At 48.1% G+C, this 26,708-nt stretch overlaps 3 protein-coding genes, 2 long non-coding RNA genes and 5 other non-coding genes across 19 annotated transcripts in view; 2 read left to right on the top strand and 8 right to left on the bottom strand.

Moving 5' to 3' along the window:
- The window catches only part of Ebf4 (EBF family member 4), a 73,077-nt gene extending 69,870 nt beyond the window's left edge, over positions 1-3,207 (bottom strand). For 5 of the 9 annotated variants that reach the window (XR_013108803.1, XR_013108804.1, XM_076929743.1 and 2 more), the window contains exons 1-2: positions 2,453-2,992; positions 1,874-1,995 (exon numbers count right to left, since the gene is read on the bottom strand). Coding sequence is in view for 7 of the 9 variants with exons in the window: in XM_076929743.1 (XP_076785858.1) it covers positions 1,874-1,995; positions 2,453-2,918 (588 nt within the window). In the remaining 2 variants the exon portion in view is untranslated. Of the gene's footprint in view, positions 1-1,873; positions 1,996-2,452; positions 2,993-3,124 lie in introns of those variants that run through there. The other 4 variants (XM_034495246.2, XM_034495248.2, XM_076929747.1 and 1 more) reach the window with 3 other exon arrangements.
- Positions 3,208-3,559: 352 nt separating this feature from the next.
- LOC143441425 (uncharacterized) lies at positions 3,560-12,013 on the top strand. Its single transcript, XR_013108807.1, has 3 exons — positions 3,560-3,697; positions 4,224-9,962; positions 11,537-12,013. It is a non-coding gene; the product is annotated as an uncharacterized LOC143441425 (long non-coding RNA).
- Positions 12,014-14,607: 2,594 nt separating this feature from the next.
- On the bottom strand, positions 14,608-15,020 carry LOC143441424 (uncharacterized). The gene is made up of 2 exons (XR_013108806.1): positions 14,881-15,020; positions 14,608-14,771 (listed from the first exon to the last, which is right to left on the bottom strand). It is a non-coding gene; the product is annotated as an uncharacterized LOC143441424 (long non-coding RNA).
- An 80-nt stretch (positions 15,021-15,100) lies between these two features.
- Idh3b (isocitrate dehydrogenase (NAD(+)) 3 non-catalytic subunit beta) lies at positions 15,101-20,487 on the top strand. Of its 2 annotated transcripts, none has more exons than XM_034493873.2 (12): positions 15,101-15,253; positions 15,387-15,467; positions 15,599-15,697; positions 15,807-15,927; positions 17,879-17,939; positions 18,014-18,146; positions 18,233-18,366; positions 18,462-18,564; positions 18,680-18,826; positions 19,248-19,342; positions 19,472-19,532; positions 20,358-20,487. In XM_034493873.2, exons 1-12 carry the CDS (start codon positions 15,218-15,220, stop codon positions 20,427-20,429), a joined length of 1,143 nt encoding a protein of 380 aa, XP_034349764.1. In that variant the 5' UTR covers positions 15,101-15,217; the 3' UTR covers positions 20,430-20,487. The 2 variants fall into 2 exon arrangements, with proteins under 2 accessions (XP_034349764.1, XP_034349763.1); XM_034493872.2 differs by having other exon boundaries at positions 15,102-15,253; positions 20,062-20,487.
- On the bottom strand, positions 20,485-25,355 carry Nop56 (NOP56 ribonucleoprotein). Its single transcript, XM_034493871.2, has 12 exons — positions 25,228-25,355; positions 24,979-25,068; positions 24,538-24,652; positions 24,036-24,197; positions 23,699-23,897; positions 23,193-23,380; positions 22,958-23,109; positions 22,686-22,786; positions 22,194-22,342; positions 21,850-21,971; positions 21,537-21,668; positions 20,485-20,912 (listed from the first exon to the last, which is right to left on the bottom strand). The coding sequence occupies exons 1-12, from the start codon at positions 25,228-25,230 to the stop codon at positions 20,565-20,567; spliced, it is 1,761 nt and encodes a 586-aa protein (XP_034349762.1). The 5' UTR covers positions 25,231-25,355; the 3' UTR covers positions 20,485-20,564.
- On the bottom strand, positions 21,736-21,807 carry LOC117704734 (small nucleolar RNA SNORD57). The gene has a single exon (XR_004606269.1). It is a non-coding gene; the product is annotated as a small nucleolar RNA SNORD57 (small nucleolar RNA).
- Positions 22,054-22,123, bottom strand: LOC117704735 (small nucleolar RNA SNORD56). Its single transcript, XR_004606270.1, has one exon. It is a non-coding gene; the product is annotated as a small nucleolar RNA SNORD56 (small nucleolar RNA).
- Positions 22,538-22,623, bottom strand: LOC117704822 (small nucleolar RNA SNORD86). The gene has a single exon (XR_004606340.1). It is a non-coding gene; the product is annotated as a small nucleolar RNA SNORD86 (small nucleolar RNA).
- Positions 23,452-23,583, bottom strand: LOC117704744 (small nucleolar RNA SNORA51). The gene has a single exon (XR_004606278.1). It is a non-coding gene; the product is annotated as a small nucleolar RNA SNORA51 (small nucleolar RNA).
- LOC117704827 (small nucleolar RNA SNORD110) lies at positions 24,300-24,367 on the bottom strand. Its single transcript, XR_004606345.1, has one exon. It is a non-coding gene; the product is annotated as a small nucleolar RNA SNORD110 (small nucleolar RNA).
- Positions 25,356-26,708: the final 1,353 nt, after the last annotated feature.

Raw genomic sequence — 26,708 nt, 5'->3', positions numbered from 1 at the left:
GCCATCCATAAGCTTTGCAAACCAAGTGGCTGTGGGGTGAAGCTGAGGAAGGCACAGATCATCCACACCCAGAAGCATCGCAGGAGTGTGCAGCCAGACAGGGGAGGAAGATGAAGGGGAGACTGGGAGAGGGATGTTTCTTGTTACATTTTGGGATGGGAAGACCCGAGCAGAGGACTGAGGGGAAAGATACACACAGGAGAAAGGACAAGCAATGTGCAAAGAAATGAGAACCAAGTATTAGCTTCCCCTCTGGAAGCGGAAAGAGACTCACCCACATGTTTGAAAACTTTCAATCTGTGTCCTAGAATGACAGGTTCCAGACTTGGGGTCAAGCAAGCTCAGGCCTGAAAAATGTTCTGTTCAAACCTCAGAAGCCTTTGGGCTTCAGTTATGTGGTCTTGGGGACTCAAGAACCTTTCTCTGTGTAGATAACACTGTTGGTGGTTAGGATTGCTGAGGCTGAAAGTCTCATGCCCAGATTTCTTGGCCCTTCACCAACCTTCAGGACGCCATCTCTGGCACCTCTGCTTCCCCTCATCTAACCTGGCAGCCCTGGGCAGGTAGAGAGCAAAATCTGAAGGAAACAGCAACTTCCAGTCTAATACATTCAGCTATAACTTCACATGACCACTGCAACGGGAAAGCCAAAACCAGCAGGAAAGCAGGCACACACAGTTTTAAGGATAGCACAAGACAAAACTTAAGAGGGGAACAAGGAAGGAAACATACCAGCACACTGTTGAACAACTGTTACTTTGTTTCTATAGTCACTAGGAAGGAAACATACCAGCACACTGTTGAACAACTGTTACTGTGTCTCTATAGTCGCTAGCTAGACGGCTCTAACTAGAGACTTACTAGACTTGGCTCATCTGGAATACCCTTCTCTGTCCAGGAGGGCTCACTCGACAGAAAGCTTAGCACTCTCTCTGTGAAGACAGATGTGCAAAAATACTGCACCCCTTTATCCACAAACACTCTGTGTCGACTACTGGATGAAGTTGGGGTGATAACCTGAACAAGTTTGGGTGTGTGAATGGGAGTAATGTGCCAGCCTTGGTCTGCTTTGACATCCTTCAGATACTGGACAGCAGCTATTCAAACTTCCTAAAGACCCAGTGCCTACCCTGTCCTGGCTGTCCGCAGGGTCAGTTCCTACCTAGTGCTAGGCACCATGAGCTTCTGACCCGATGTATGACCTCCATGTTGTATAATTAGAGGGAGTGTTACAGAGACCAGGTTCCGGCTGCTGCAGTGACTGGGTTAACAAGCCTTCAAAGCCCCCATCCAAATCCTGGAGTCCATTTCTTACAGAAGTCTCCTGCCTAGACCCCTATTCCTCCCCCTGAAAAGTAACCAGAGCAGATCCTGCTAGTTCCCAAGAGCTTCCAGTCTCCTTCAGGATCTACCCCAGACCACCTGACAGAGGAGTCAGGCTCCATTCTCAGCCCCAATCAGTTCAGTAAGGCTAACTAACTGCCCACTGGCTTAGCCTCTCTTCAGCCCCACCCACACCTCTGGTCCTGTACACCACAGAGTTTCTTGCCTTTCTTGTTGGGTAGCCGCGGAAATGGACAAGTGCAACGGTAGAGACTGCACAGAAAGAAGGGTCTGTACATCTCTAGACAGTAACTGGGTCATGGCTCAAGGTGTGCGGGAGGAGGCGACACCTCCGGAGCCCTGGACCCTAGTGAGCAACCCGCCCCATATCCTCAGGAAGAAGTCAAACTCACACAGGGTGAACAGGAGACTTCATTGGGACAGTCAAGAGTTAGGACTCCCTCTACCCTTCTCTCCAGTAGCTAGGAGTGCAGGACGAAGGCGACACTAAGCGGTCCAACCAGCGTGCTAGGTCGGGTAGAGCGCTTACCTCTGCGCCGCGGTGTTGGAGTCCAGGATGCCCGCGCTCTGCATCCAGGAGCGCACCGAGCCCAGGCTGGAGGGCAGCAGCGGCTCCTCTTTCAGGTGGAGCCCACCGCGGGGCAGAGCGTCCTGTGCGGGGAACATAAGGACCCGCAGTTCGTGGGCGCCCCCCACTGCCAGGGATCCCGTCCCGCCGAGGCTGTGGGCGTCTCAGCTCAGCCCGACCCGACGGCACCAGGAGCCTCCAGGAGAGCAGCGCTTCACGGAGTCCCGGTGCCTCAGTGCCGCTCGCCTCTCGGGTGCTCTCTCAGAGAAAACGGGTCCCCGGGCGCTGGCACTGTCCCCTCCCCTCCCGGGGCGCGGGGCGGGGAGATGGAGGGATTCCCCCGCGGCCTGAGCGCCGGTGAACAGACTGAGAGCGGAGCCCGCACCGGCTCCGCACGGAGGCGCCCCAGAGGCGCGCTCTGGCGGCTGCCCAGCGCCGCGGTCGTCGGAGGGGGGGCGAGCGCCCCGCGAGGTGCCCGCCCTCCCCCCACCAGGGCCTCTCCCCCGCCCGCCCGCGGCGCCCGCGCGGGGCGCTGATTACCATCCGAGAGGGGGAGGCTGCGGCCGTGGAGGTCGGCGGCGGCGACGGTGGTGGCCGGGGCGGCAGCAACAGCAGCAGACGCGCGTCCCGCGGAAAAGCAGGGCCGGCGCCGGGCCAGCAGATGCAGCCGCCGCCAGGCCCCCGAGTGCCCCGGCGCCCCGGGCCTGCCGCTGCCCCGGGCGGCAGCACCTGCAGCAGGAGCAGCAGCAGACCGGCCGAGTCCCCCCGGGGCCCGGTCCCCGCGCCTCCCCGCCGCGGCCGCCGCCGCCCGCCGCTCCCGGGGGCCTGGCCGCGGGCCCTGGCCATCCCGCCGCCGCCGCCGCTCCCTGGGGAGCGGGAGCCGTAGGGAGGGAGCACGGGCAAGAGGAGGGCTGTCGCAAGCGGGTGGGCCCAGGGGACTCGGGGCCAGGGGAGGCGGGGGCGGGGCGCGAGGCCGGCCGAGGGGCGGCCAGGGACGTGACATCATCGGGGGAGGAGCGGCCGGGCTGGGGCCGCGGCGGCGGGGCGGACTCTGGCGAGTCGGTAGCTGGGCTGGGGGCCACGGCCTCGGTGGAGGGGCGCCGGGAAGCTGGCCCGGGGCCGGGGAAGGACTAGAAAGGACGGGCTGGGGGCTGCGCGGCGAGGAAGCCTAGCCTAAGCAGGGCAGCTCGTCACACCGCGTTCGGGAATCACCTTGGCCTCCCCATCGCCACCAGACGAAGCTCCAGCATCTTTGTGGTCCCATCTCCTTCCCCTAAGTGTGCGCCGCCCTCTCCTCAGCCAACGTTTGATTGTGGGAGTCGCTGCTCCTTTGGTGCCACTTGACCTCGGGTTAACCTCCGCAGCTTTAGTGCTTAAGGGTCTGTCTCACTTTGTGCTGGGATGGGGCCCCAGACAAGCTGAGCTACCTGAGTCACGCACCTCCCATTCTTGTTCCTGTCCTTGGATTACCTAAACTTAAGTTTACATTCCCACCTGAGCTTTTGAGAAATCTCTTGACTTCTGAAAGCTCAGGTGAGCTGGACTCTTTAACCCTAAGCCCAGCTCACCTCTTTCTCTCCAGCCTTCTAAGTCCATTCATCTTTTATTTCTGCACAGAAACCGTCTGGCCTTCGACCTTGGGGCATAGCCATTCCTGTGTGACCTACGGGCTATCAGCAAAGCTTGGGTAAAGTCCAGCTGTTTCCTGAAGAACAGCAAAAGGGGAATGGAGGGTGGACTTGCTCTTGCTGCTGTTTGCACTCCGAGATCTTCATCTTTCTGGGGGTGAGATGGGGCATGCTCCAAGTCGGCCCTTAATCTCCTGCCTTGCACTGACCCAGAGAAAGGACCCCAGGGACACCAAAGTTCCTCTGCCTCTTCTCTTGACCTCTTTGGTCTTCACTCTCCCTTTTTTTGCCCAGTTTTTCAACACCTGTCACCTGTGAAGGAGGAAGAAGGGACACTGCCAGTCTCACGCAGACTTCGCACGGTCTTGGCCTTTACCCACAGAATTATCAAAAGCAGGCTTCTCTAAATGAATTCTTTTCCAACTGGCCTCTACATCCCTTTAGCTGACTCTAAACCTTGCCCCTCATAGTATGGCTCCTGGAACAGCAGCATTGTCATTGGTAGCTTGTGACAAGAGCAGAATCGAAGGCCCTCCCAGACCTGTCACATCAGAGGCAGCATCAGAGAGCTTGAGTGCTGGGATCAAACATGCCAGCTAATACCCCTGGCTAAGACTTCCCATTCTTAAACCCCTCCCCTTTCCCCCCACCTCCTACAACCTCTGTCTCTCTTGTTTCTGCAGCAGGTCACAGGAGCAGCCACTAAGGCTGCTTTGCCAGGCTCAGGCTCGGCTGGCTACTCCTGGAAGCTCACAGTCTGACTCCTCCCTGTTCTGGAACTGTTGCTTCTGCTTTGACTCAGTGGTCCTCTTGGGGCTTCTGGCCCTCAGACCTACAGTGTCTAATCCCTACATCTCTTCCTCCCACCCATCTGATGAAGCTACCCTATGGACAAGTAGTGTGATCTCTTTCTCCTCCCACCCTCTGAGGATGCTGGGCTGCTGTGTCTGCCCTGCCCCCTCATTGTTGTTCAAGAATTCATGTGTTCTCTACAGTATGTGAGGCTGTGTTTGAGAAGACCACATCCTAGCTTGGGCCTCTGTCTTTTGTCTGTGCTGACCATCAACTGGGGAAATTAGAACTGGGCTGGACCACGGGGCAGGAGAGGAGCAGCAAGAGCCCCCAGTACAAGTGACTGGGCTCATAGGCCACAGTGGTCCAATTTAGTTCCCACATGCCTATCCTTCACAAGCCAGTGCATCCTCTGTGTGTGTGCCCAACCCCCCCACCCCCCACACACACACACCCGGCAGCCCACAGGCTTTGGAATGGGATGGGGCGGCTAATCTCTGATAACTTTTTCTTCTACCTACAGCTAACACTGTCAGGTCTTCCATGCCCTTCTCTCTGCCCCAGTACCCACAGAAAATCTCTCTGATAATAACACATTTCAACACTAGATTCCACCCCTGCTTGAAGGAGATACATACCCTGTTCTGCTGGCAGCTTCCTCTTCTGTCTCCTGGGTGTCTACCCAAACACCCTCCATCCTCCTGCAGGTTTTAAAGTGCTGCTTGATTTGGAGTATATGTAACCTTCTTAGGAAGAGTTCAGTGTCTCTCATGGCTTCTCACATTTGGGGACTGTTTGGCGACAGACATTCTAGGCCCTTTGCTGGCTGATCCAGTATATCTCCCCAGACAGTCTTCTTTCCCTTGCTGTGCCAGTGCCTTGCTTGCCTGACAAAGAACTCTCCATTGACCGAACTCTAGGCTGTTTTTATTTTACTCTGCCACCCCTTCCAGAAGGAACACTCAAACGTAGGCATGGGTTTTCTTTCCAGGGCACAGTGGAGTGAGTCCCTGTGCATTTTGGTGGTGCATTAAGGCTCTAAATAGATTTGAGGGACAAGTGCTCAGAAATAACCTGGGAAAATGGAAGAACAGACTGGCCTAGGAAGGTAGCATTGAGAGATATTGGGGACCTCCTGACCTGAATAGTTTCTACTCTGTCCTAACTAACCCCATGGAATAGAAAGGGACCAGCCAGGATGATGTTTGAGACTTAGCAGCCCCTGCAGCCCCAGTGAAGGGCTTCTGGGTTAGAGCTGCTGAACCAAGAAGCAAAGGTTCTGGGAGACTCGGGGTATCTTCTGGACAAATGTTAGAGTAGCCATTGGGGTCACAGTCGAATCTCTCTTCAGCTTCAGCCACAAATCTGTTTCTTGGAATGATGTTTTATTTTACATTATTTATCTTATGTGGAGGAAAGCTTTGTCCCTTTCTACATACTATGACTGCTTTATAGATAAGAACTTAAGGAGTGTGGAAGCATGGAAACAGACAGGGGAGGCTTGGTCTGAGCTGAGAGAAAATGTCTTTCCTTACTCTGGCCCAGTCAAGGTCTCACTTTTGGAACAGTTAGGCCAGAACCTCTTACCTCACCTTTTTGCTTCATAGATATTCATGCTCATGTTCAAAAAGATTCTTGTCATGTGCCCAGTGCTAGAGTGTAAGTGGAAAAATAGAGCCCAGTGGTGTCCTCCTGAAGCTCACAGAGGTAGGTGCATGAACATCATTGTGATCCCAGAGGATGTGGACTGTCGGAAAAGCAGGGATGAGACAAGCACAGAATGGCCCAGACTCGGGAGGAGAGACAGACCTATCAGCCAGAAGAATAAGCCTGTGGAATTGGAAGACTGGCTACACCTCAGAGGTGGGAGCTCCCAGTACCTAGGGTGCCTTGCTGGTATCTCCCTCACCGTGCTGAGGAGCTTAGAGTTGGTTTTTTGTTTTGTTGTTGTTTGTTTTTTCTTCTGGTAAGTCTGGTCTTGAGATGGCACTGTTTGAACACAAGGGCTGTTTACCCCATGCCCCAGCCCAGTGAAAACTGTGAGAAGCAGACAGTCTATTTAGGCTGACTAGTGCTTGGACAGTCTGTGTATTGTACTATAGTGCCCCCTGGAGTCCCCAGAGTGTTAGGTTGCTGTTTGGATCCACTTCTTAAGTCACCTGATGGTTAGAAAATTATGGCTTCTCACATACTCCCAGGAAGTGAAGAGTAGGACCATTTCAGAAAGTCGCCCGGAGGTTATATTTCAGTTTTCAGTCTTCCTTGCTATTGACTCCTGAAGTCTCCTCAGTTGCTTCAAGAAAAAACAAACAGCAAACACATCATAACAATGGGTCTTGCCTGGGGATCTTTTCCATTCCTGGCCTGGTCTGGTGTCTAGGCTGAATCATTCAGTCCTAAATAATAAGACAATGGGAGTTACAATGTTGGAGCCTTTGGTGAAAAAGCTGATATCCCATTTCCAATCTTTGGCCTGAAACCAAGGCAAGATCTACACCCTCATTATTCCAGGGTGTCCACATCCCTGTCAATCACTGGGAATCTCAAAGACAGCCAGTCTCATCTTCACTGGACAATAAGAAGCAACTACTTTCCCTCACAATTTGAGGAATGTTCACTCTGTGCTGTTGTGTAGAGCCACACTGTACCTTTGGCTCATCTCAGTCCTAGAGAGTCTAGAGGCTGTAGCCTTCTAAGATAACACAGGAATGGCAGCTAGCATTGTCTCTGGATGGCTGCTTCTTAGCTACCTAAAGACAGTGTCAAAAATCTCTGGAGGTTGAAAAGCTCCACATGGCTGCTATTTTTGTTTTTGTTGTTTTTCAGAGACCATGACTATTATTTAGGCAGATGAGGTCAGACTCTTGTTTGTAGCGATATCTGTGTGTATGCATCAGCAGGTTTTGTCACAGAAGGAAAAACTGAAGTAAATCCATGAATTATTCTGTTTATATTCTGATTACAAACTGGTTGCTTATTTGCTGTGGTCAGGCTTAACTTAAATGTCTCGGTAACAAATGTGTATGTGTTTACATTTTGAGACATATGTAGTTCATTGTCAACATATTTAAAGCAGTACGATTTGGGAAAAGGTTTCCAGGCAACAATCAGTCCAATCAGTCCAATTCCAGGTGCACAATAAAGCTTAAGGTGTGACTACATAGAGACTCTTTTACAAAGTAAGTGTGACCATGACCATGTGACCATAGCTAAAAGGCCTATAATCTACTGTGGTCTCTAACTGATAACATAGAGGTCAGCAGGCTATAGAGTACTTGTGACTTCTCCCCTAAGGGTGAGTAATGGTCAAGAGGTTGGGATGATTCTTCTGGGGAATTTGGGTGAGGTCTGCTCTATAGTAAAAAGTGGGTGAGGTCCGCCTCCACCAATAGCAAAAAGGTCACCAGGTTGTTAGCAATCTCCACTCTCGGCTTTCTGGATGGAATGCAGGGATTTGATTTTTCTCTCCTTCACTGAGGAGACACCCCTGCATGATTAACATTCCTGGTTCTCTTAGTGCTTCTCTTGAGTACAGGGACCTCTGTGGCCCTAACAATTAAGGCAGGGTCAATGGAGAGTGAGATATGCCCCTTACTGGTCTGTAGCTTTTGAAGACAAGGATTTTTTGTCTTGATTTCCCCGCCCCTGCTCTTCTGCATTCGTAGAAAAGGGCGTGGTAAGTAAATGTTTGGAATTCAGATGTGTCTCACGTGCAGAGGTCAGGAGCTCATGCTCAGTTGGATGTGTGATGTCATGATGTCACGTAGGTGATCCTTGAGAGATGAGCTCAGTGAGCTCATGCAGCCACCACCTGTCACCTGGTCCCACTTCATCCTGCTGCTCTGTCCCATCCCTAGAAAGGAAAAAAGATCTCTACCTCCTTAGGTTTTGTGGCCACTTGGACTGCTGAAGCCAAACCTTTGAAAAGTGCCACAGAGTGAACCTGTGCTCTGGGATCTGATGTGGATAGGGAACTGCTTTAACTATGCCATTTGTTACCTCATGGATACGTTAGATACTGGAGGGCCTGTCATGTTATGGTGAGTTTTCGATGCTGCTTCTCAAAAATTAAGTCCAGTTTGCAGCATCTACTGATTTATGATGTCTGGAGTTCCTACCCCGACTGCTTCAAGTGACCAGTGTGGTATAAATGAGTGGGATGGAAAGAGGTGGACACAAGAAGTTTCCAGAGCCCGTGTACTCTGACTGCAGCATACTCTTGTGTGAGGGTTAATGACTGATGCTCTTATTTGAGCAGAGTGTTGTATACTGAGGGCCCCAGGTTCTGTACTAAGCTATATGTGGGCAATTTTTCTTTTCTGACATGTGGGTGTTAGGGTATCCACCAGAAAAGACTACTTGGACATAGGTTTAAGCCAATGAAAAGTCTTCATTAGCAAGCTAATGACTATACTGTGTGTTTGGGATCCTAGTGTAGCACCAAGCTTTTCTCAGGGTGAGCTTTTAAGCAAAAAAGAAAGAAAGAAAGAAAGAAAGAAAGAAAGAAAGAAAGAAAGAAAGAAAGAAAGAAAGAAAGCCCACATCCTGGGTCGACATACTTCAGCTAACAAGAACAGTTAGCCAGAAGTGAAACTACAGGAGCCAGAAAGCAAGGTTAGTACATTTAGAGATCTCCCCAGAACCATGGCATTTGATGGATTATGTCTTTGTTTTCCTTTGGCAAGTGGTACTGTCTGTCTTATGGCCTGACTGGCACTTCCACCATGGAGTCAGTTGTGCTGAGGTCTGTTTGGGAGCCTATTACCAGTTCATGACTTGAAACTTGGTATTATGTCCATACTGTTTAAGCTTAAAATATTTTGCTTTAAATTTTTCTATAACTTCAAAATGTGGTGGTGGGACTATGAGATGGATCATTGGTAAAGGTGCTTGCTGCCAAGACTGACTACCTGAGTTCAGTTCCTGGGACCCATATAGTAGGGGATAGATTCATGCATGTTGTCCTCTAACTTCCACACGTGGATATAATCCCTTGGTATGTAGTCAAGAATGAAGTTCATTCTTGAACCTCCTGCAAGTCTTTTACAGGAATGTGAAATTACAGGAATGTGCTACCATGCTGGTTTGTGTTGTTGAGGATCAAACCCATGGCTTCCTGACTGCTGGGCTAGAGCACTGAACCATGGCCTAGCCTGTTTTATGTATAGTTCTTCTGCAGAATTCTTACTTGGAACATGTGAGGCTCTGGGATCTGTCCCCAGTACCATAAAACAAAAAAAGCAAATAAGAGTGCCATGTTGGATGGAAAGACCTTTTTGAGTTTGAAAAGACCTAGGTTCCAGGTAAATCCCTGGATTAAAAAAAATAAGCCTCGGGCTGGAGAGATGGCTCAGCAGTTAAGAGCACCGACTACTCTTCCAGAGGTCCTAAGTTCAATTCCCAGCAACCACATGGTGGCTCACAACCATCTGTAATGGGGTCTGATGCCCTCTTCTGGTGTGTCTGAAGAGAACAATGGTAGTGTACTCATATGCATAAAATAAATAAATCTTAAAAAAAAATAAGCCTCGATGTTTTCATCTGTAGAATTGTGACATATGCCTTCCTTTCACTTAGAGCCGTACCACTGTAGAGGTTTGCCTGGGATACAAGAGACCTCGGCTCATAAAGTATGTTCCAACACAAGTTTTATCTTTATTTTTTTTCGAGACAGGGTTTCTCTGTGTAGCCCTGGCTGTCCTGGAACTCACTCTGTAGAGCAGGCTGGCCTCGAACTCAGAAATACGCCTGCCTCTGCCTCCCAAGTGCTGGGATTAAAGGCATGCGCCACAACCGCCCGGCATCTTTATTTTTTAAGTTACATTTTTAGTGTGTATGAGAGTCTATGCATATGCATATATACACATTTAAAAATTCAATAGACATCAGCTATTACTTCATTTATTTTTAGAATGTCTTCTCCTGCCCCTCAGAAAGATGAGTGATTGGGTTCCCTACATGATCTTGGCCATCCCATCTCTATCACTGGTTGCCATGGCCTTTCCTCTCCTCACCTTTCTTCACATTCTGATCCCTTTTCCTTCTACTGCAGTTCTTGCCACAGCAACCCTCAGATCTCCACATCTGCTGTAGCTTAGCGTTCACACTGAGCCGATTCTGTCCAGACTGCCTGGACCAACAGTTTCCTTTGCATGAGGCACACATGCTCTTCCATTGCTTGGTAACAATAAACACTCAGAACCACCATCCAGTAAGAATATTCCTAACATTGCCCAAACTTCTCTCATGTCTAATCCAAGACAACACAAGCCTCTAGTGGGTACTTCCAAATCTGATTTTTTTGAAGGCTATGTGAACATGTAATACAGTATCAGTGGCCATTGAGGGGAGTGCCAAGTTTGTTCCTTGAAACGGTCAAAGAATTGAGTGTCAAAGAAAGACAGAAGACCAAGCCATAGAGAAAGCAGAAGTAAAAGTTTTATCTGAGTTGGGAGAGGCCCTAAAAGCTGGGTGTCTACTAAATTGATGCTGGTTTGTGTATTTTTAAAAAGATTTATTTTATGTGTATGCCCTTGAATGTATATATGTGTATCATATGCATACAAGGGTCAGAAGAGGTATTGGATCCCCTAGAACTGTAATTACAGATGGTCATGAACTCACGTGTGGGTGCTGGGAACAAAATCTGGGTCCTCTGCAAGAGCAGTAAATGCTCTTAACTGCCAAGTAACCCCTCCATCCACCCCCATGCATCTGCTTGAGTATTTTACAGGGCTCCAAGGTCTTTTCCCTTCTGGTCGAAGGTCCTATTCCTGTTGTGCCTTGACTGACAATGGCCCACATAGGCTCACTATTAGGGAGTGGCACTATTAGAAAGGATTAGCACATGTTAGAGTAGGTGTGGCTAAAATCACAGTGTGCAGTCCATCCCAGAGAGCTTCTAGAAAAGGAGAAAATGGTGAGTGTAGCTCCCTTGAAGGCATGGAAGTGCTGCGATGTTGGACTGAGCTAATTCAACACTTTATACCTGCTTTATACCAGGGCAGCACTTTTCTTATCAAGGAGAAAATAATTAGTGAGAAACAGTTATGTAAATAACACCTTATATGGATTTAAGCCTAATGTCCAGGAAGATTACTGAGGAAACAAACTAGTCATTTTATCCTTTGCTGTACTTAAAAGTGATATGTTTAGGTGTTGAGTTGACAAGTGGTGTTGGTTAATATTATTGTCAATTTAACAGGATCTAACGTCACTGAAGAGACTGAAGAGACAAGACTCTGGACATGCCTGTGAAAGGTTATGTGTGTTAACTGATATGGGAGGACCCACCCTAAATGTGAACAACACCTTTTTATGGGCTCGGATGGCAGGTTGAATAAAATGGAGACAGTGAGATGAGCAGCAGCTTGTGCCATTCCCTGCTTCCTGGCTGGATGTAACGATGTGACGATGTAATGATGCAGTGATGTAATGAGGTAATGAGGTAATGATGTAATGAAGTAATGATGTAATGAGGTAATGTGCCCAGCTGCTTCCTGCTCCTGCCATGTCTCTTCTCCACTGTGGTGAACTGGTTCTCCTGGAACTGTGAGCCAAGTGAATCTGTTCCTTTTAAAGCTGCTTTTGTTGTGTATTTTGTCCCGACAATGATACAAGCCCATTAGCCAGGCATTGTGGCACACACCTTTAATCCTAGTGCTTAAAAAGCAAAGAGGCAGGTGGATCTCTCTGAGTTCCAGGATAGCCTGGTCTACATAGGAAGTTATAGGAGAACCAGGGATATACAGAGAAATCTTGTCTCAACCAAACATACATGCCTGTTCCAATTTCACTTTCAGTGTAGCATTCAATAAGTTATATGAGATATTCAACATTTTATTATAAGATAGACACTGAGTTTAATGGTCCAATGAAGTTCAGAGAGGAGATGGTAGATCCTGGATCTCTGGGGACATTACTAAGCAGTTAACTCAATGTCAATAACTCTTTACTTTCAGAAGAGTGGGAGAGAAACTATCAGCCAGTATGACGAGCGAGTTTTCTGTTTACTATATCAGAACAAATTCATGAGTGAAACACACACAGATCTATAATCAAACTATCATGAGCATACCATTTCACCTGCGACCCATACATGGCTGAAGGTGCTTTGTAGGATGGCTTTAACCCTCATCATGTGTGCAAAGGAGAACGTACAGGACTATACAGAGCAGTGTTGCTGAGAAGAGAACAAATCAGACTTCATGCTAGGTATCTGCCTATTTTAAAAAAAGATTAATTAATTTAGTAAATTTGCATTATAGCATACTATACAGTGGAGCAAAAGAATTAGCTTTTTTTTTCAGGTTTTTTTTTTTCAGGGTGTGGTGGCGCACACCTTTAGTTCCAGCACTTGGGAGGCAGAGGCAGGCGGGCCTATGAGTTCGAGGCCAGGGAACTGATTTAGAGTCAGTTCCAGGACAGCCAGGGCTGCACAGAGAAACCCTGTCTCATAAAACTTTAAAACAAGAAACAAACAAACAAAAAAAAAAAAAATGGAAAAAGAAAAGAGTGGGTATTCAAACTCCTTATGACATAGCATCTGGTGACATGTAAATTAGTGTTGAGAGAAAACAGGAAATTATGAAAAGGTAAGCTTATCAAGTATGAAACTATTTATTCTGAAATATACACTAAAACCAATACTATATTCTCTCTCTCTCCTCCATGTGTGTATACATACAAGAAAGCTTTTGAAGGACACAGCTAGCTGCCTGTGGTTCGAGTGACAAGCTTTCCCCTTCTTTACTATTCATATATTTAAGAGAATTGCTATAATTAGTTACTAATCAAAATACTCAAGACAGTTAAATACTAATTAAAACAAAAGAGGCAGGTCTCAGTGAGTCTGCTGTCAGCCTGGTCTTTACAGTGACAGTGAGACCCAGAGTAAAAAGAATAATTAACAGAAAAATTTCTGCTTTGAAGAGCTCTTCCTATGATATAATCCTCATTCTTTGCCATGTCTGACTTCCTGGAATTGTGCACAGAATCTTCCCAGGCCTTTTCTAGCCTGGCTGGCACACTGTTCAAGGACGACCATCCAGTACTGCAGATCTGTGTCCTCATCTGAAAGGGCCCCAACTTCATTGTTACTGACATCTGTTCAACTTGCAAAAGTCCTTGAGGAAGCTTCCTCTCCTTCCATCTTATGCACTCAATGACTCCTGTAAGTGCTACTTTTTGAGTAATTTGAAACCTTTGGTTCTTTTCTCACTTGTCTATCAATTAGAACTTTTGGACTGTTTTCACTTATCTCCTGATTCCATTTTGACAGAAGCCTCAAGTCCATCTTTCTGGCAAGATGACCCTTAAAATTTTTTTTTAAGTTTTTTTTTTTTTTTTTTTTTTTTTTTTTTGACAGTGTCTCTTTACATAGCCCTGGCTATTGTCCTGGAACTCACTATGTAGACCAGGATGGTCTTGAACTCACAGAGATCTTCCTGAAGATGGTACTTTTAAATGAAGCCAAATGTTTGCTTTCTCCAAGAAGCCACCTACAACTAAACAAAGGTCATTTCCATGGTCACCAGGCTCAACAGTATTGCTCATAAATCTCTCATTTATTTTCTCTCAAGTTTAGAACATGCACTAACCTTACTCATTATTCATTCCATGTGCTTCGTCTCTTTACACAAGTCCATTATCCTGATCTTTGGCCATGGTGCTCATAGCCTTACCTGCACTGCATTGAAGTTGTCTTGCTAAGATCCTCCAGTCCCTCAACCGCCTCAGCTCAGCTGCTGGTCATTAACTGCTGCCAACTCCCTTTTCTGAAAGCTGTCCTTGGCCTATGTTATACAAGGGCAGAGCAAGCTAGAAAGAATAATCTCGAGACATTACCCACACTTCATTGCTCTCCAGTGTCAGGCTGGGGAAACTCCAGCTGGGGCCACTCTTGCTGAACTCCTCCTCCTGTCCCCCACTTTTTTTCAGTATTGAAACATTTCCTTTGAGAACACAGGTCCTAAGTCACTTTAACAACCTCTCTTCGTCTCTGATTGTGGGGAGGCAAACACACCACTTTTGCTTCTAATCCAGTTTCCTCTAGACTGAGTATACTTGATTTGGTAAACTCCACTTCATCCCACAATCACAGATTGTGATTCCAAAAACCTCTCAGACTCCATTTTCAAGAAATTGCCATCACTAGATCACTGCTTTGATTTCTCATGGTCGTAGGGGAAACGATTGAACAGGCCTTAACAGAGAAGAAATTCTGAACCCTTTGGGTGCCAAGGACTTGTCTGGAAGAACATCGAAACTCATGAATCACATCTTAGAGGTCTTTTAAATGAACAAAATAATTCAGATTACAAAGAAAACTCATTATGTTGGCATATGATGGTAAGAAAACTAACTTGGAGTTGATGAGGAGGCTCAGTGGGTAAAGATGCTTGCTGCTAAGCCTTTGACTTGAACTTGATCCTTGAAACCTACAACAAACAACAGAGACGTGATCAATACCCACTAACTGAATTTAAGGAGATAACAGACACATCCCCCATGCAATGTGTGTTCATGTAGTGCTTCTAAGAGACTTACAGTGAGTACTAGTTAAGAGAAAAACGCGTAACAGAAACATCCACAGATTCCCTAGGCTTCTCAAATTATCGTTAAAAATCATTTTTGAATGTTTTTTTTGAATTTTCAAGAGAAATTAAATCTGACGACTGAAAACAAAGTAAACAGACAAACTAGTTGTGTGTCCGGTGACCCTACATTACCATACAGAAGGACAGAACGTAAATGAATCTGTACACTCTGGCAATTGGTAGGAGAGAAAGAACCGCCAAGCCCTCCGGGAAGCTGACAGGAAATCCAGCTCCCACGACAGCGCTCACTTCCGGCGTCACTTCCCCTGCGACTTCCTCGGCTGAACATGGCAGCGCTGAGCAGTGTCCGCTGGCTGACCCGAGTGAGGCCCGGGACGCTCTGGGCAGAGGGTGGGCAGGGAAACAGAGGGTTTGCCCGCGGTTTCCAAAAGAAGGCAAGGTCATCGCGGTGTAAGGGGTCTGGGTGTCCCCGATCTGACCTTGTGTCTGTCGCAGGCGGTGCTCGCCGCTCGGAACTCCGGTGCATGGAGAGGTCTCGGAACATCAGCTGCAGCTCACGCCGCTTCACAGAGCCAGGTACGCTCGAGTCCGGCTTCGTTCTCGCCCATCCTTGTTGCCTCCTTTCCGGTCCCCTGGGTGTTCCCTCCCCACCTCTCTCCTGACTCCCACTTCTGCCCCTGCCCCATCTCTGATGGCCCCATTCACAGGCACAAGATATGAGGGTGGAGGGTGCCTTTCCTGTGACCATGCTGCCTGGAGACGGCGTGGGACCAGAGCTCATGCATGCTGTCAAGGAAGTGTTCAAGGTGAATAGCTGGGCCGGGGGATGGGTGGTGGATCAGGCCACAGGGATGGATGGGTTGAGTTGGAAAGTTCAGACCTGACTGGGTTCTGTGCTTGGACTTATCCCTGAAGGCTGCTGCTGTCCCTGTGGAATTCAAGGAGCACCACCTGAGCGAGGTGCAGAATATGGCTTCTGAGGAGAAGTTGGAGCAGGTGCTGAGTTCCATGAAGGAGAACAAAGTTGCCATCATTGGTGTGTATGACACTCTGTCATTTAAACTCAAATGAGCAGTGTTCATAAAGCCTCTGTCTCTGCAGTGCGTCTATATCAGTTTCCCAGACTGTCCTCTACTGACATTTAGGAATTTGTTTCCTCTCAGTGGGAAAGAAGGAGTTAATGATGTCAGGAAGGGTTTGGGACCTGCTGAGGCTGTGTCACCAGAGTCAGATTCTGTTAGTTGTGTTCGCGTGCCCATTCGTTTTTGTTTTTGTTGTTTGTTTTTCCAGGTAGGGTTTCTCTGTGTGGCCCTGGGTGTTTTGGAACTCTGTAGACCAGGCTGACCTCAAACTCAGAGATCTGCCTGCCTCTGCCTCCCAAGGGCCGAGATTAAAGGCATGTGCCACCCTAACCCAGTGTGCACTGCCCATTCTAACCAGTCCATTTCTTCTGCTGTGCTGTTTTATTCCCCGTATTGGATTTTTAAATATTTATTTATTGCTTGCTTCTAGGTTTACCCTATAGGCCATTTTTCTAATCTGTTTCCTTGGACAGCCTGGCTTCCAGGGCCAGCTTTTGCAGAGGAAAGTCAGTTCTTTATAACCTGGCTTCTGACTTCCCTGTTTTTCTTTCTACAACGTGTTCTGTGCTTTGCTCACAATCAGCTTTCCTAATTGTCCTGTATATATCATTCTGTCACCCATCAGGATCTTCACTCACTTGTGGCATTAGTTTTCTGTGGTTGCCATTGGATGCTACTGAAAACAACATATAGATTGGTCCTCACCATCTTAATATCTAATTTCTTCTTTTTGTTTTTTCTTTGTGCATAACTACTATCAAACGACAATCAATCAACAACCCCTCTGTGCCTCTCAGGGCCCTAGCATTTCTATGCCCTTTGAAAAGCTCCCAGACTTCTAAATGTTATGTAATCACAAAAACTATTTGATGTTGGCAAAACCACACCCAGCACAAGGCAAATCGTTATCAGCTGCTATGGATAGTCTGAAGAAGCCTTGTATCCCACACCTGGGAGTAAAACAAAAGCATATACTATTTTGGTGTTTTTTAAAGAAACCAAGGTGCTGGAGAGATGGCTCAGTGGCTAAGAGCACAGACTGCTCTTCCAGAGGCCCTGAGTTCAATTCCTAGCAACCACATGGTGGCTCACAACCATCTGTAATGGGATCTGGATGCCCTATTCTGGTGTCTGAAGGCAACAGCAGTGTACTCACATACATAAAATAAATAAATCTTAAAAAAAAACAACCAATATTTAAAAAAAAAATAAAGAAACCAAAATTCTCACTACAAAACCCTCATTTATAGTTTCTCCTTGCCCCTCAATAAAGTCATGTTTATGGTTTCTTGGTGTAAGAGCATGGATGGGCCTATCATTTGGGGGATCACTGGTCGACCCACTGAATGTACTTAATCAAAGAACTAAATTAGGTACCAGCTTTTCTGTAACATTTCCTGCTATTATCAGAGGGGATTCCTCTTCTGTGCTCCTATGCTTATTGTTACTATCGTCCTTACAGTACTTACGTTGTCTTTCCCAATGTATTGCTTGCTCACTGAGAGCAGGAGTTGTGTGATTTTGATTGATATCCCTATTGCCTTACATACATAGTCAATTTTCAGTAAGTAGTAGCTGAGAAAATGCAAAGTCAGTAGACACAGGAATGAATATAAGAAAAGCCATTGATTCCTTATTCATGCTTTTCAGCTTGGTATTAAACCAAAGTTCTTTGATTTAAAAAAAAATAGTACTTAGGTCATTTAGAAATTTCAACATAGTATCTAAAACTAAAGCATTATGCTCAGTTATCTAATTTTAACCACATTATTCTCCTTTGCCTCTTGCCAGTAGCAATAAAAGGGCTGAGGGATTTGGGAGTGGGAGATGGGAGTCCAGGTAGTATGAAGTCAGTGGGGAGACTGGACACTTGTCTAACATTACTTCTATACTTTGTTGTCACAGGAAAGATCTATACCCCAATGGAGTATAAGGGCGAACTAGCCTCCTATGATATGCAACTGAGGTAGGTAGATGGGTAGGCTTGGGTCTGAGGGGTGCTGGGCACCAGGCACAAAGCTGATGGCTGTCTACTCTCAGGCGTAAGTTGGATTTGTTTGCCAACGTCGTCCACGTGAAGTCACTTCCTGGTTACAAGACTCGGCACAACAATTTAGACCTGGTGATCATTCGAGAACAGACAGAAGGGGAGTATAGCTCTCTGGAACATGAGGTAAGGCCAAGAAACTATGGAGGACAAGGAGAGGCAAGCCTCCTTGCTTCTTCCCTGGTGTCACCAGCCACTTCCCTCCCACCCAGAGCGCAAAGGGTGTCATTGAGTGCCTGAAGATTGTCACTCGAACCAAGTCTCAGAGGATTGCAAAGTTTGCATTTGACTATGCCACCAAGAAAGGGCGGAGCAAGGTCACAGCTGTCCATAAAGCCAACATCATGTGAGGCGTGGTTTTGGGTTTTTTGTGGGCTGAATTCCTGGAGCGGTATCCCCCGAACTCTGTTACTAATTTTTGTCTTTCTGGCCTGTGAACAGGAAACTTGGGGATGGGTTGTTCTTGCAGTGCTGTGAGGAAGTTGCTGAACTGTACCCTAAAATCAAGTTTGAAACAATGATCATAGATAATTGCTGCATGCAGGTAAGGCCCTTGGGGAGTGTCCAGAGAGCAGGGAGTGAGTGGAAGCCAGTCCATCCATCCATCAACTCTCACTCTCTCTGGAACTCTTTTCTTTATTCTCATATCTCATTCCTAGCTGGTGCAGAATCCTTACCAGTTTGATGTGCTTGTGATGCCCAATCTCTATGGGAACATTATTGACAATCTGGCTGCTGGCCTTGTTGGGGGAGCTGGTGTGGTTCCTGGTGAGAGCTACAGTGCAGAGTATGCAGTTTTTGAGACGGTGAGCAAGATTATTTTTTTCCTAGGGATGGTGGTACAGACCTTTAATTCAGTACTTGGGAGGTAGAGGCAGAGGCAGAGAGGCAGAGAGGCAGAGGCAGAGGCATCTCTGTGAATTCAAACCAGCCTGGTCTACATAGTTCCAGGACAGCCAGAAAGAGCTCCATAGTGAGACCCTGTCTTAAAAAAAAAAAAAAAAATCCTGGTAGTCATCTGTACCTATTCTTCCCTAACCTCTGGTAGGTCTGCTGTGTTCTATCCCAGTGCCTCGCTTGGAAATGATTATGGCTGCCTCCTCTCCCAGCCTAGTCTTCTCAGTCACCTTAGGCTCCCCTCTTCCTGTGCCATAATACATCTTATAGACCTGTACCTCTGCACATGCCTGTCTCCTTCCAGTGATTCTAGCTTGCTCTTTTCCACAGGGTGCTCGGCACCCGTTTGCCCAGGCAGTGGGCAGGAATATAGCCAATCCCACAGCCATGCTGCTGTCAGCTTCCAACATGCTGCGGCATCTCAAGTAGGTTATTGGAAGCCAAAGTGGTGGTGTGGGTGGAGGGTGGGTGTTGGAAGGGGAAGCACAAGTGGGAAGGAAAATAAGGGTGGGAGTGTTGTGGATGGACTCTCAGCTTCTCCTGTCTCTTGGCAGTCTTGAGTATCACTCCAGCATGATTGCAGATGCAGTGAAGAAGGTGATCAAAGTTGGCAAGGTGAGTTTCAAAAGGCTTCAAGGGCTCAGCACTGTGCTATTGCTGGGACCTGAGGGACCTCTCCCCTCCAGGGCCCCACAATGCCTGCTCTGTGATCTCAGGGCTGTTCATTTCCCCTCTCTTGGCTGTTTCATCCTCTTGGTCTTCTTCGCTTTAGTACCATCTGCTGGTCCTTTTCCTGCACCATCCTTTGCCCTTCTTGGGCCACCTGATTGCAGACCTTGCAGCTTTGTCTGGGGTGAAGATTGCAGGCACGGTTAGGTGCTTGGTTTTCTTCCCACCTGGTCTCATTTCCTGCAAGGTAACCTCATCTCATCCTTCCCAGATATCCACCTTCCCCCATCTGCTCGGCCTCCTGTATTGCCTTGTCTGTTCAAGTGGCCAGGTCTTGACCTCCACACCTGCTCATTTCCTTCCATTCTTTCTTCACTGTATCTTGTCTTTCTTGGTCTCCATCTCATCATGCTTGCCCCATCTCCTTCATGGGCTTTCTCTTCTTCCCCACTGCGATTGCTGCTGGTGGTTGTAGGTACGGACTCGAGACATGGGAGGCTACAGCACTACAACTGACTTCATCAAATCTGTCATCGGCCACCTGCACCCCCATGGGGGCTAGAGCCCCTACTCCCTTCAACTTCCAAAGGACCATGCTTCGTACACATCCCTTCAGTACAATGGACCAGAAGAGAACATCTAGACAGTAGACTATAATTGCTTTTCTGGCAGAGGCTAGGTCGTCCTGGGGGCTGGTGTTAAGGGTACCTCATAGGGTGGGTTGTTGGGACAAGGCCCAGACCACAAGATGATGACAACTTTTTCCCACAGGTTCGAACCTCAGACATGGGTGGTTATGCCACATGTCATGACTTCACTGAAGCTGTCATTGCTGCCCTGTGATAATCCTACACATGCCCATGTAAAAAAAAAAATTCAATAAACAAACACCATGCTATCATGTTTTGTGTTTTTATTGGGGTTTATGGGCAGGAGCTGCCACCATAAGGTATGCCCCTCCCACCAAGCAGGTCCATCCTAATCCTCCTGCACTTTCTGGGACTTTTTCTTTTTCTTTGTGCTGTTCTTTGTACAGCTGGCCTCAGGCTCCTCCTTAGAAAGTTTCCTTTTCTTCTTTGGAGTGGGGCTTGCTGCCTCTTCTGGCTCACTGGCCGTGTCCTCCTTGGGTGAGGATTTCTTTCTCTTAGGAGCACTTATGCTGCCAGTAGCCATCTCTTCAACATCACTGGCCAACTCCTCCTTGGGAAAAGCTTTCTTTTTCTTGGTTTTAGGCAAAGAGACAGGTGGGTCTTCCATTCCATTTTCCTGTAGGGTCTCCTGGGGTTGTTTAAGCTTTTTCTTCTTCTTCGGTTTTTCCTGTACCTCCTGAGGGGGAATCAGACACGGGCTATGTTGCTTACATTTGTTGGCACCACAGCTCCCATTAGAATCCAGGCAGAAGAGCAAACCTAGTACTTCTGGTGACTTAATGCACGGGCACTTTGGTGATCTACTCTCACATTTTAGCAGAATTTCCCTGGCCCTCTTAAACCCTAGAGAAGACCCCCTGTATGCTGGTCATGATGGACATCATGCAGAGCTCCCAGGGGACCCTGAATTGAAAATCACTAGTAGCTTAAGATTTAAAAAAAAAACCCTAGGGGACAATTCTCAACTGTCACATTGGTGACCTCCCTGCCCCCACCCCCCATCATGAGACACTATCACCTCCAGACACAGAACAGGGAGAGCAGGAATTCACACTACCCCCGTTGAGGACTCCTGGGAGGCAGCCGAGGACAGAGCACACTTGCCCATGGAATGGGCCATGTGCTACAACCAGCATTCTGGGCTCTTGTCAAGTTCTCTCAGCACCTATCTCCTCCCTATAGAATCAAGAGGTAGTTTTAGGTGTTTTGGTCCAAAAAGCCCAAGCTCCAGACCATGGTTTGATGTCCTGTGTTCTACTGTTGAAAAACCTACAACCTAGGAACCATGTAGAAGACTGACCTCACACTCTTCTGGAGTACTAGTTTCTGAAGATGCCTGGGCCAGTGCAGCCAGTCGCTTCTTTTCCTTCTTCAAGCGTTTCTTCTCCTGTTTTTCCAGCTTTCTGGTGATTTCAGCAGCAGCTTCCTCTGCCTGGCAAAAAGCAAAGTGCTGAAAACCCAGAAGACTCTTGACTTGCCATAACACTTTCAGTCTTGTAGGATCAGGCTCATTAAATCAGTTTTATTGCCTCCATTTCTGAAGGTCAGGCCAAGTCATTTCATCATCTCCAACAGTCTTTACAGCACTCAGCCACCACCAAGCACACACCGACCTGAACCACAGCTTCCTTCATGACATCCAGGTTCTTCCGTGGAATCTCTCCAGTCTCATAAAAAGACAGCCGCTCCTCAACTTGTTCTCGGAGTTTTTCCCCAAATACACTTGTGGGGACCTCTAGATATGTGTGTATGTGTAAACAAAGCCAATTACAACCCTTGAAATGACAAACTACTTCCCAGTCCCTCCCCTCTCAGCTTCACTCAGACCCAAAGTGTCAACACTCACTAGGTGAACTCTGTTGACGAAAAATATTACCATCATTGTAGAAGCTGCCAAGATAGTAGGTTGCCCCCCCCACTAACCCCTTCACTCAAATGCCAACTTCCCCATCCATACCAGAGAAGCAATCAATTCTTGAGGCAATACTGCATTTGTTTGCTAGGTATCGGGAGATACGGCCTTTGTTCTTTGCAGCTGCTCGGCCAATGAAGGTGGAATGAAAAATGAGTCCATATTTTGGTGTGTTACCCCTTGTCTTCAGGGCTCTGTGAGAATATTCAGTCAATAGTTTAGTCAGAAGACTTAACCCAAATGGCCAAGTTCCCCTCTTCCAACAATTTCCCACCAGGCTTGGCTGAACTTTCTACCTCCACACGTGCCAACCTAGCTCCCAGAGGCAGAGAGGGAAGGCACCCAATTTGCTGACCTGTAAACTTGGTCCCTTTTTGCTGGACCCTGGGAATCACTCAGACACCAGGACTGGCCATCACCCCCATAGCAGAGGCCTGTATAGGTCAGGTCGCCCTGGTCAGCCATCATTGTAATCCCCAAACAAAGCAGTGGACACCAGAAGCAGCACCTGACATGGGCAGGCGCCCTCACTGGTACCTGAACAGGGCCTTTTCAGCCCCAAGGATCTGTACTGTGGACGCTGGATACTTGGCCAGGTTGGTGAGGCTACCAGCATGAGCAATGAGGCGCGCACCTACCTGGAGAAAGATCCAAGGAGGAGGTCAGGTGAACGAGCAGCAACTTGACCTCCCAGTCTCATTCCCTCTTCTTCCCACCATGCAACAACTAGGGACAACATGCTAGCCACAAGTATAGCGGTACAGAATGCAAAGTTTTACTCCCCCACTGTCGTGTTCCCCATGACGCACCGCTTCCCCAATTAAGGCTGACAGGCTGGGGGCTACTTGGCTCATCTTGGAGCGAAGGTAAGTGTGTAGGCTCTGGCGATACTCTGACAAAGACACCACACGACTGGAGAAGCTCTCGATGTTTATCAAGTCGATAGCAGATATGTCCATGCCTAGGAAACACCTAGTGTGAACAGGGGGACCAAATACTCAAGGAGTCTCGTACCTTATACAGGCTGCCGCGCTCCGCACTGACCCATGGAGGACCGAGAGGCATCCAAAATGGCCTTAGCCTTGGCCCCATCCATTGTAATTTCTTCCAGTTTCTCTAACTTTTCTTCATTCAGCTCCCTGCGGTTCCCAATGAACTGAGCCAGGCGACAGTATGTGGCATTGTCGTTGACGATCTTCACCAGCTCTGGAAAGTGGTAGCCATACCATTCCCTGCAGAGGAACCATCACTCCCTGATCCAGCTGTCAAACCTGATCTCAGGTCCCAGACCCCCCCTCAAACCCATTGTCTCCCCATTCACAATACAGACCAGGCACAGGGCCTAGGCTGGGGTGTACGTAGGGTAGGTTTATTCTGCCTCCTCTTTCTATACAGTCAGTGTAGGAACACAGCCTGCGGTAAGCACAAGGAGGCCTGGCTTTGGTCCATGGTCCTACCCGCACTAATTATCAGCCCCGCTCGACTTTTAAGTTTGTAATAGCTAAAATATAGGCAAAAGAAACAAGTGTTTGGCAACCTCACCACCTTACCTGACACGCATCGAGAAGGTATTGATATCTTTATCCAGTTGGTCCAGAAGGCTTATGGACTGAATGATCATGTTGTCCACCCGGTTCACATTAAATTTAACTTTGGCACGAGAATAGCTGTGTCCCAGCCCTAGCTGGGCTTTACAAGCAGAAAGATCTGTCAGACCCTTCACCAGATTATGGAAATGCAGACGAACTCCTAAAAAGAAGGCGGGACTATAAGTGAGGACCGCCCAGAACCACTCACAGCAGATAACCATCACCAGGCCCTCTTCTGGCGCCTGAGGCAGGCACTGCATCCTCGTGGAGGGCACAGCACGTGAGATAGGACTCTTACCTCGAAGGACCTCAGCTATCACACCACCAGTCTGGCAGTTGTATCCCAACTCTTCCTGTATGGCCGCACCAATCTTGGGGTCTCCAACCCCCAGAAGTACTTTCTTCTTTTTAGATGGCAGGTATGTCTCCAGGAGCAGGCGGAGGTCCTCATGAACAACACCTTGGGACAAAGAACACAGCTTCAACAGGCTGAAGAATCCTCTGGCTGTAAAAGAGGACTGTCTCCAATCGGATCATACAGTAGCACCCTTCCCTTCAGGCATTGCTCAGAAACATGGAGTCGTCAGTGATCACTCAGGGGATTGACAGATTCTCAAGTCATCATTGCAAAGCCCGGCTCAACCACAGGTCCAGGAGCACAGTTGTGAAGCATTTAAATGTTTTAAACTGTCATCTTGTAGGTCTCAAATAATGCCCAGGCTTTTCAAGCTTAGAAGAAAATCATATTAAGAACACGATCAACCATCTGGAGATCACATATCCCGGAGGGGCCAACTCACCTTCAGACACAGCATTGGCATTTTCCAAGGCCACCTGGGATGAAGAAAAGGGGCAAAAGGCCACCAGTCGAACGACATTGTGGAATTTGCCAAGGTTAAGCACGCACTCCTCCACCTGTGGAGAGAAGGATGAGTGGGCTTTCTTTGAATTTGGCTTCTACAGCGCAGTAAAGCAGGAACACCAACCAGCTGTTGTAGCAACTGGTGCCTGGGCCCTGCATCCCGACTCTTCTTTAATTCTCAAGAAATGGGAGTATGAGATGTTCATCTCCCACAGCTTAATTATATTGATTTGCGTTAGAGTCCCCTCACTCTAGAGCTCCCCCCTCCCCCGCCGCCCCGCCCGGTGCGGCCGGCCACGTGGGAACACGCGGTGCATGCTGGGGTTTGGCGGCCTTAGGGGCTGCATTGCAGCATCCCGAGCCTACCGATTCCACCCACCTGCGGCAACAGCAGGCTGATCTCCTCTACTTCCTTCAGCGCTAACAGCGCGTAGCCGACCGCATGCTCGAACAGCACGTGCAGCAGAACCTGAAAAGGGAACCGGCGCGCGGCCATCAGTCAAACTTCCGAGTCCGGTGGACGGCTGCTAGAGCAGGTCCTGGCCTAAACTCAGAGCCCGAACCCGAATGCAAACCCAGACGCACACTGAGGCCTTCACAATGCAAATAGCCCACAACCACTCCTCACCATGGCGCCTGCTCCGTGCCCAGCTCGCAATGCGGCGAGCGCGCTCTGGCGCGCGCGGAACCTGACTGCGGAGACCACGCCTTCTCCCGTTTGACCAATCAGAGGCTGAGGACGGAACCATTTCCATGTCTTCGGAGGGGTTCGCAGGAGTGGTATCGTCCGTCGAGCGGGTTGGACTACCGCGGGCGCGAGCGGGCCTGCCCATCCTTGTCTCTGCGGCTGCGCGAGCCTGTTCTCTGTCCTGAGTGAATGGCGCCGGTCCTACCGGCAGGTAGCCCTTCTCCGTTTCTCGTGCTTTTGTTACCCGTGTGCCGAGCGGCAGAGCTCGGTGAGGGGACCAGAGTCTCCCTGATGAGCGCAGGTTTCCCGCTGCCCAGATACTCCGGGTCCTCGCCTTCCGCCTGGGACCCAGTCACCGACGCTACAGAAATGTCGTCTCCTTGCTGCCTGCTTCTTCCTCTTTTAATTTTGTTGTTCAAAAAAGTGTTGGTGCGAGCAGAGGCGAAGATAAGGGCGGCTTACGTCTTCCTAGTTCTGTTTCTTGCCCTGCTTTATAGAACCCAGCTCTGCTCCGCACCACGTGGTGCTCCTGGCCTTGTAGGCCCTAAATTCTTCCAAGGAGCCGCTTTCCTGTTTTCCAGTGCCACTTTTAGACACACCGAGGTGACTAATTTAAAATTAATTTTTCGTTAAAGAGAAAAAACTACGTTACTTTAGTGTTAGGATTATAAACCCCAAACTTAATTATCTCAAATAGTCTATGCCTTACAGAAAATACTAATGCTAAGGGGATTTCTCGCCTACCTCCCGTCACTCTTAGCCATTTCTTTCTTCATATCCTTAATTCTTCCTGACCTCATCCCTCTTCCTTTCTCCCTCTCCCCTTCTTTTCCCTTCCCCCTCCCCAGGGTTGGCTTTCAGGTGGCTCTGTAGCAGACTGTATACTCTGAACCTCTACCAGTCCTGTGTATTTGTTAGTGAATTCAAGGCAAGGCCCCCATCAGCTAAACTCTACTGCAACTCCTAAGGGAATCTGAAAATTCTCAGAACCATAAGTCACATTTATAAGTTGTATCTGACTGGTTTTCCTAACTCAGTGAATTTACAGAATTCACACATAGGGTGGAGAGAGAGATGGCTCAGTGGTTAAGAGTGCTGACTACTCTTCTAGAGGTCCTAGGTTCAATTCCCAGCACCTACATGGCATCTCACATCCACCTGTAACTCCAGTTCCAGGGGATCTGTTGCTTTCTTTTGGCCTCCATGAGTACCCGGCACATATGTGGTACACACACATACATGTAAACAATTTAAAATTGAAGCACATTGTTCATTTTATTTCACTTACAAATCTACATTAAGCATTACATAATGATTAAATCATAATAATCTCAGTATTACAGGTTATTACTGCATTTTGGTTTATGATCTCAAAACAAAATCAGTCACTACTTTTCCCGTTTAAAAAGATGTTAGGCCGG

Source organism: Arvicanthis niloticus, chromosome 2 (assembly GCF_011762505.2).
Source record: "Arvicanthis niloticus isolate mArvNil1 chromosome 2, mArvNil1.pat.X, whole genome shotgun sequence".
Taxonomy (NCBI): Eukaryota; Metazoa; Chordata; class Mammalia; order Rodentia; family Muridae; genus Arvicanthis; species Arvicanthis niloticus.
This window is presented reverse-complemented; position numbering and strand designations above follow the sequence as displayed.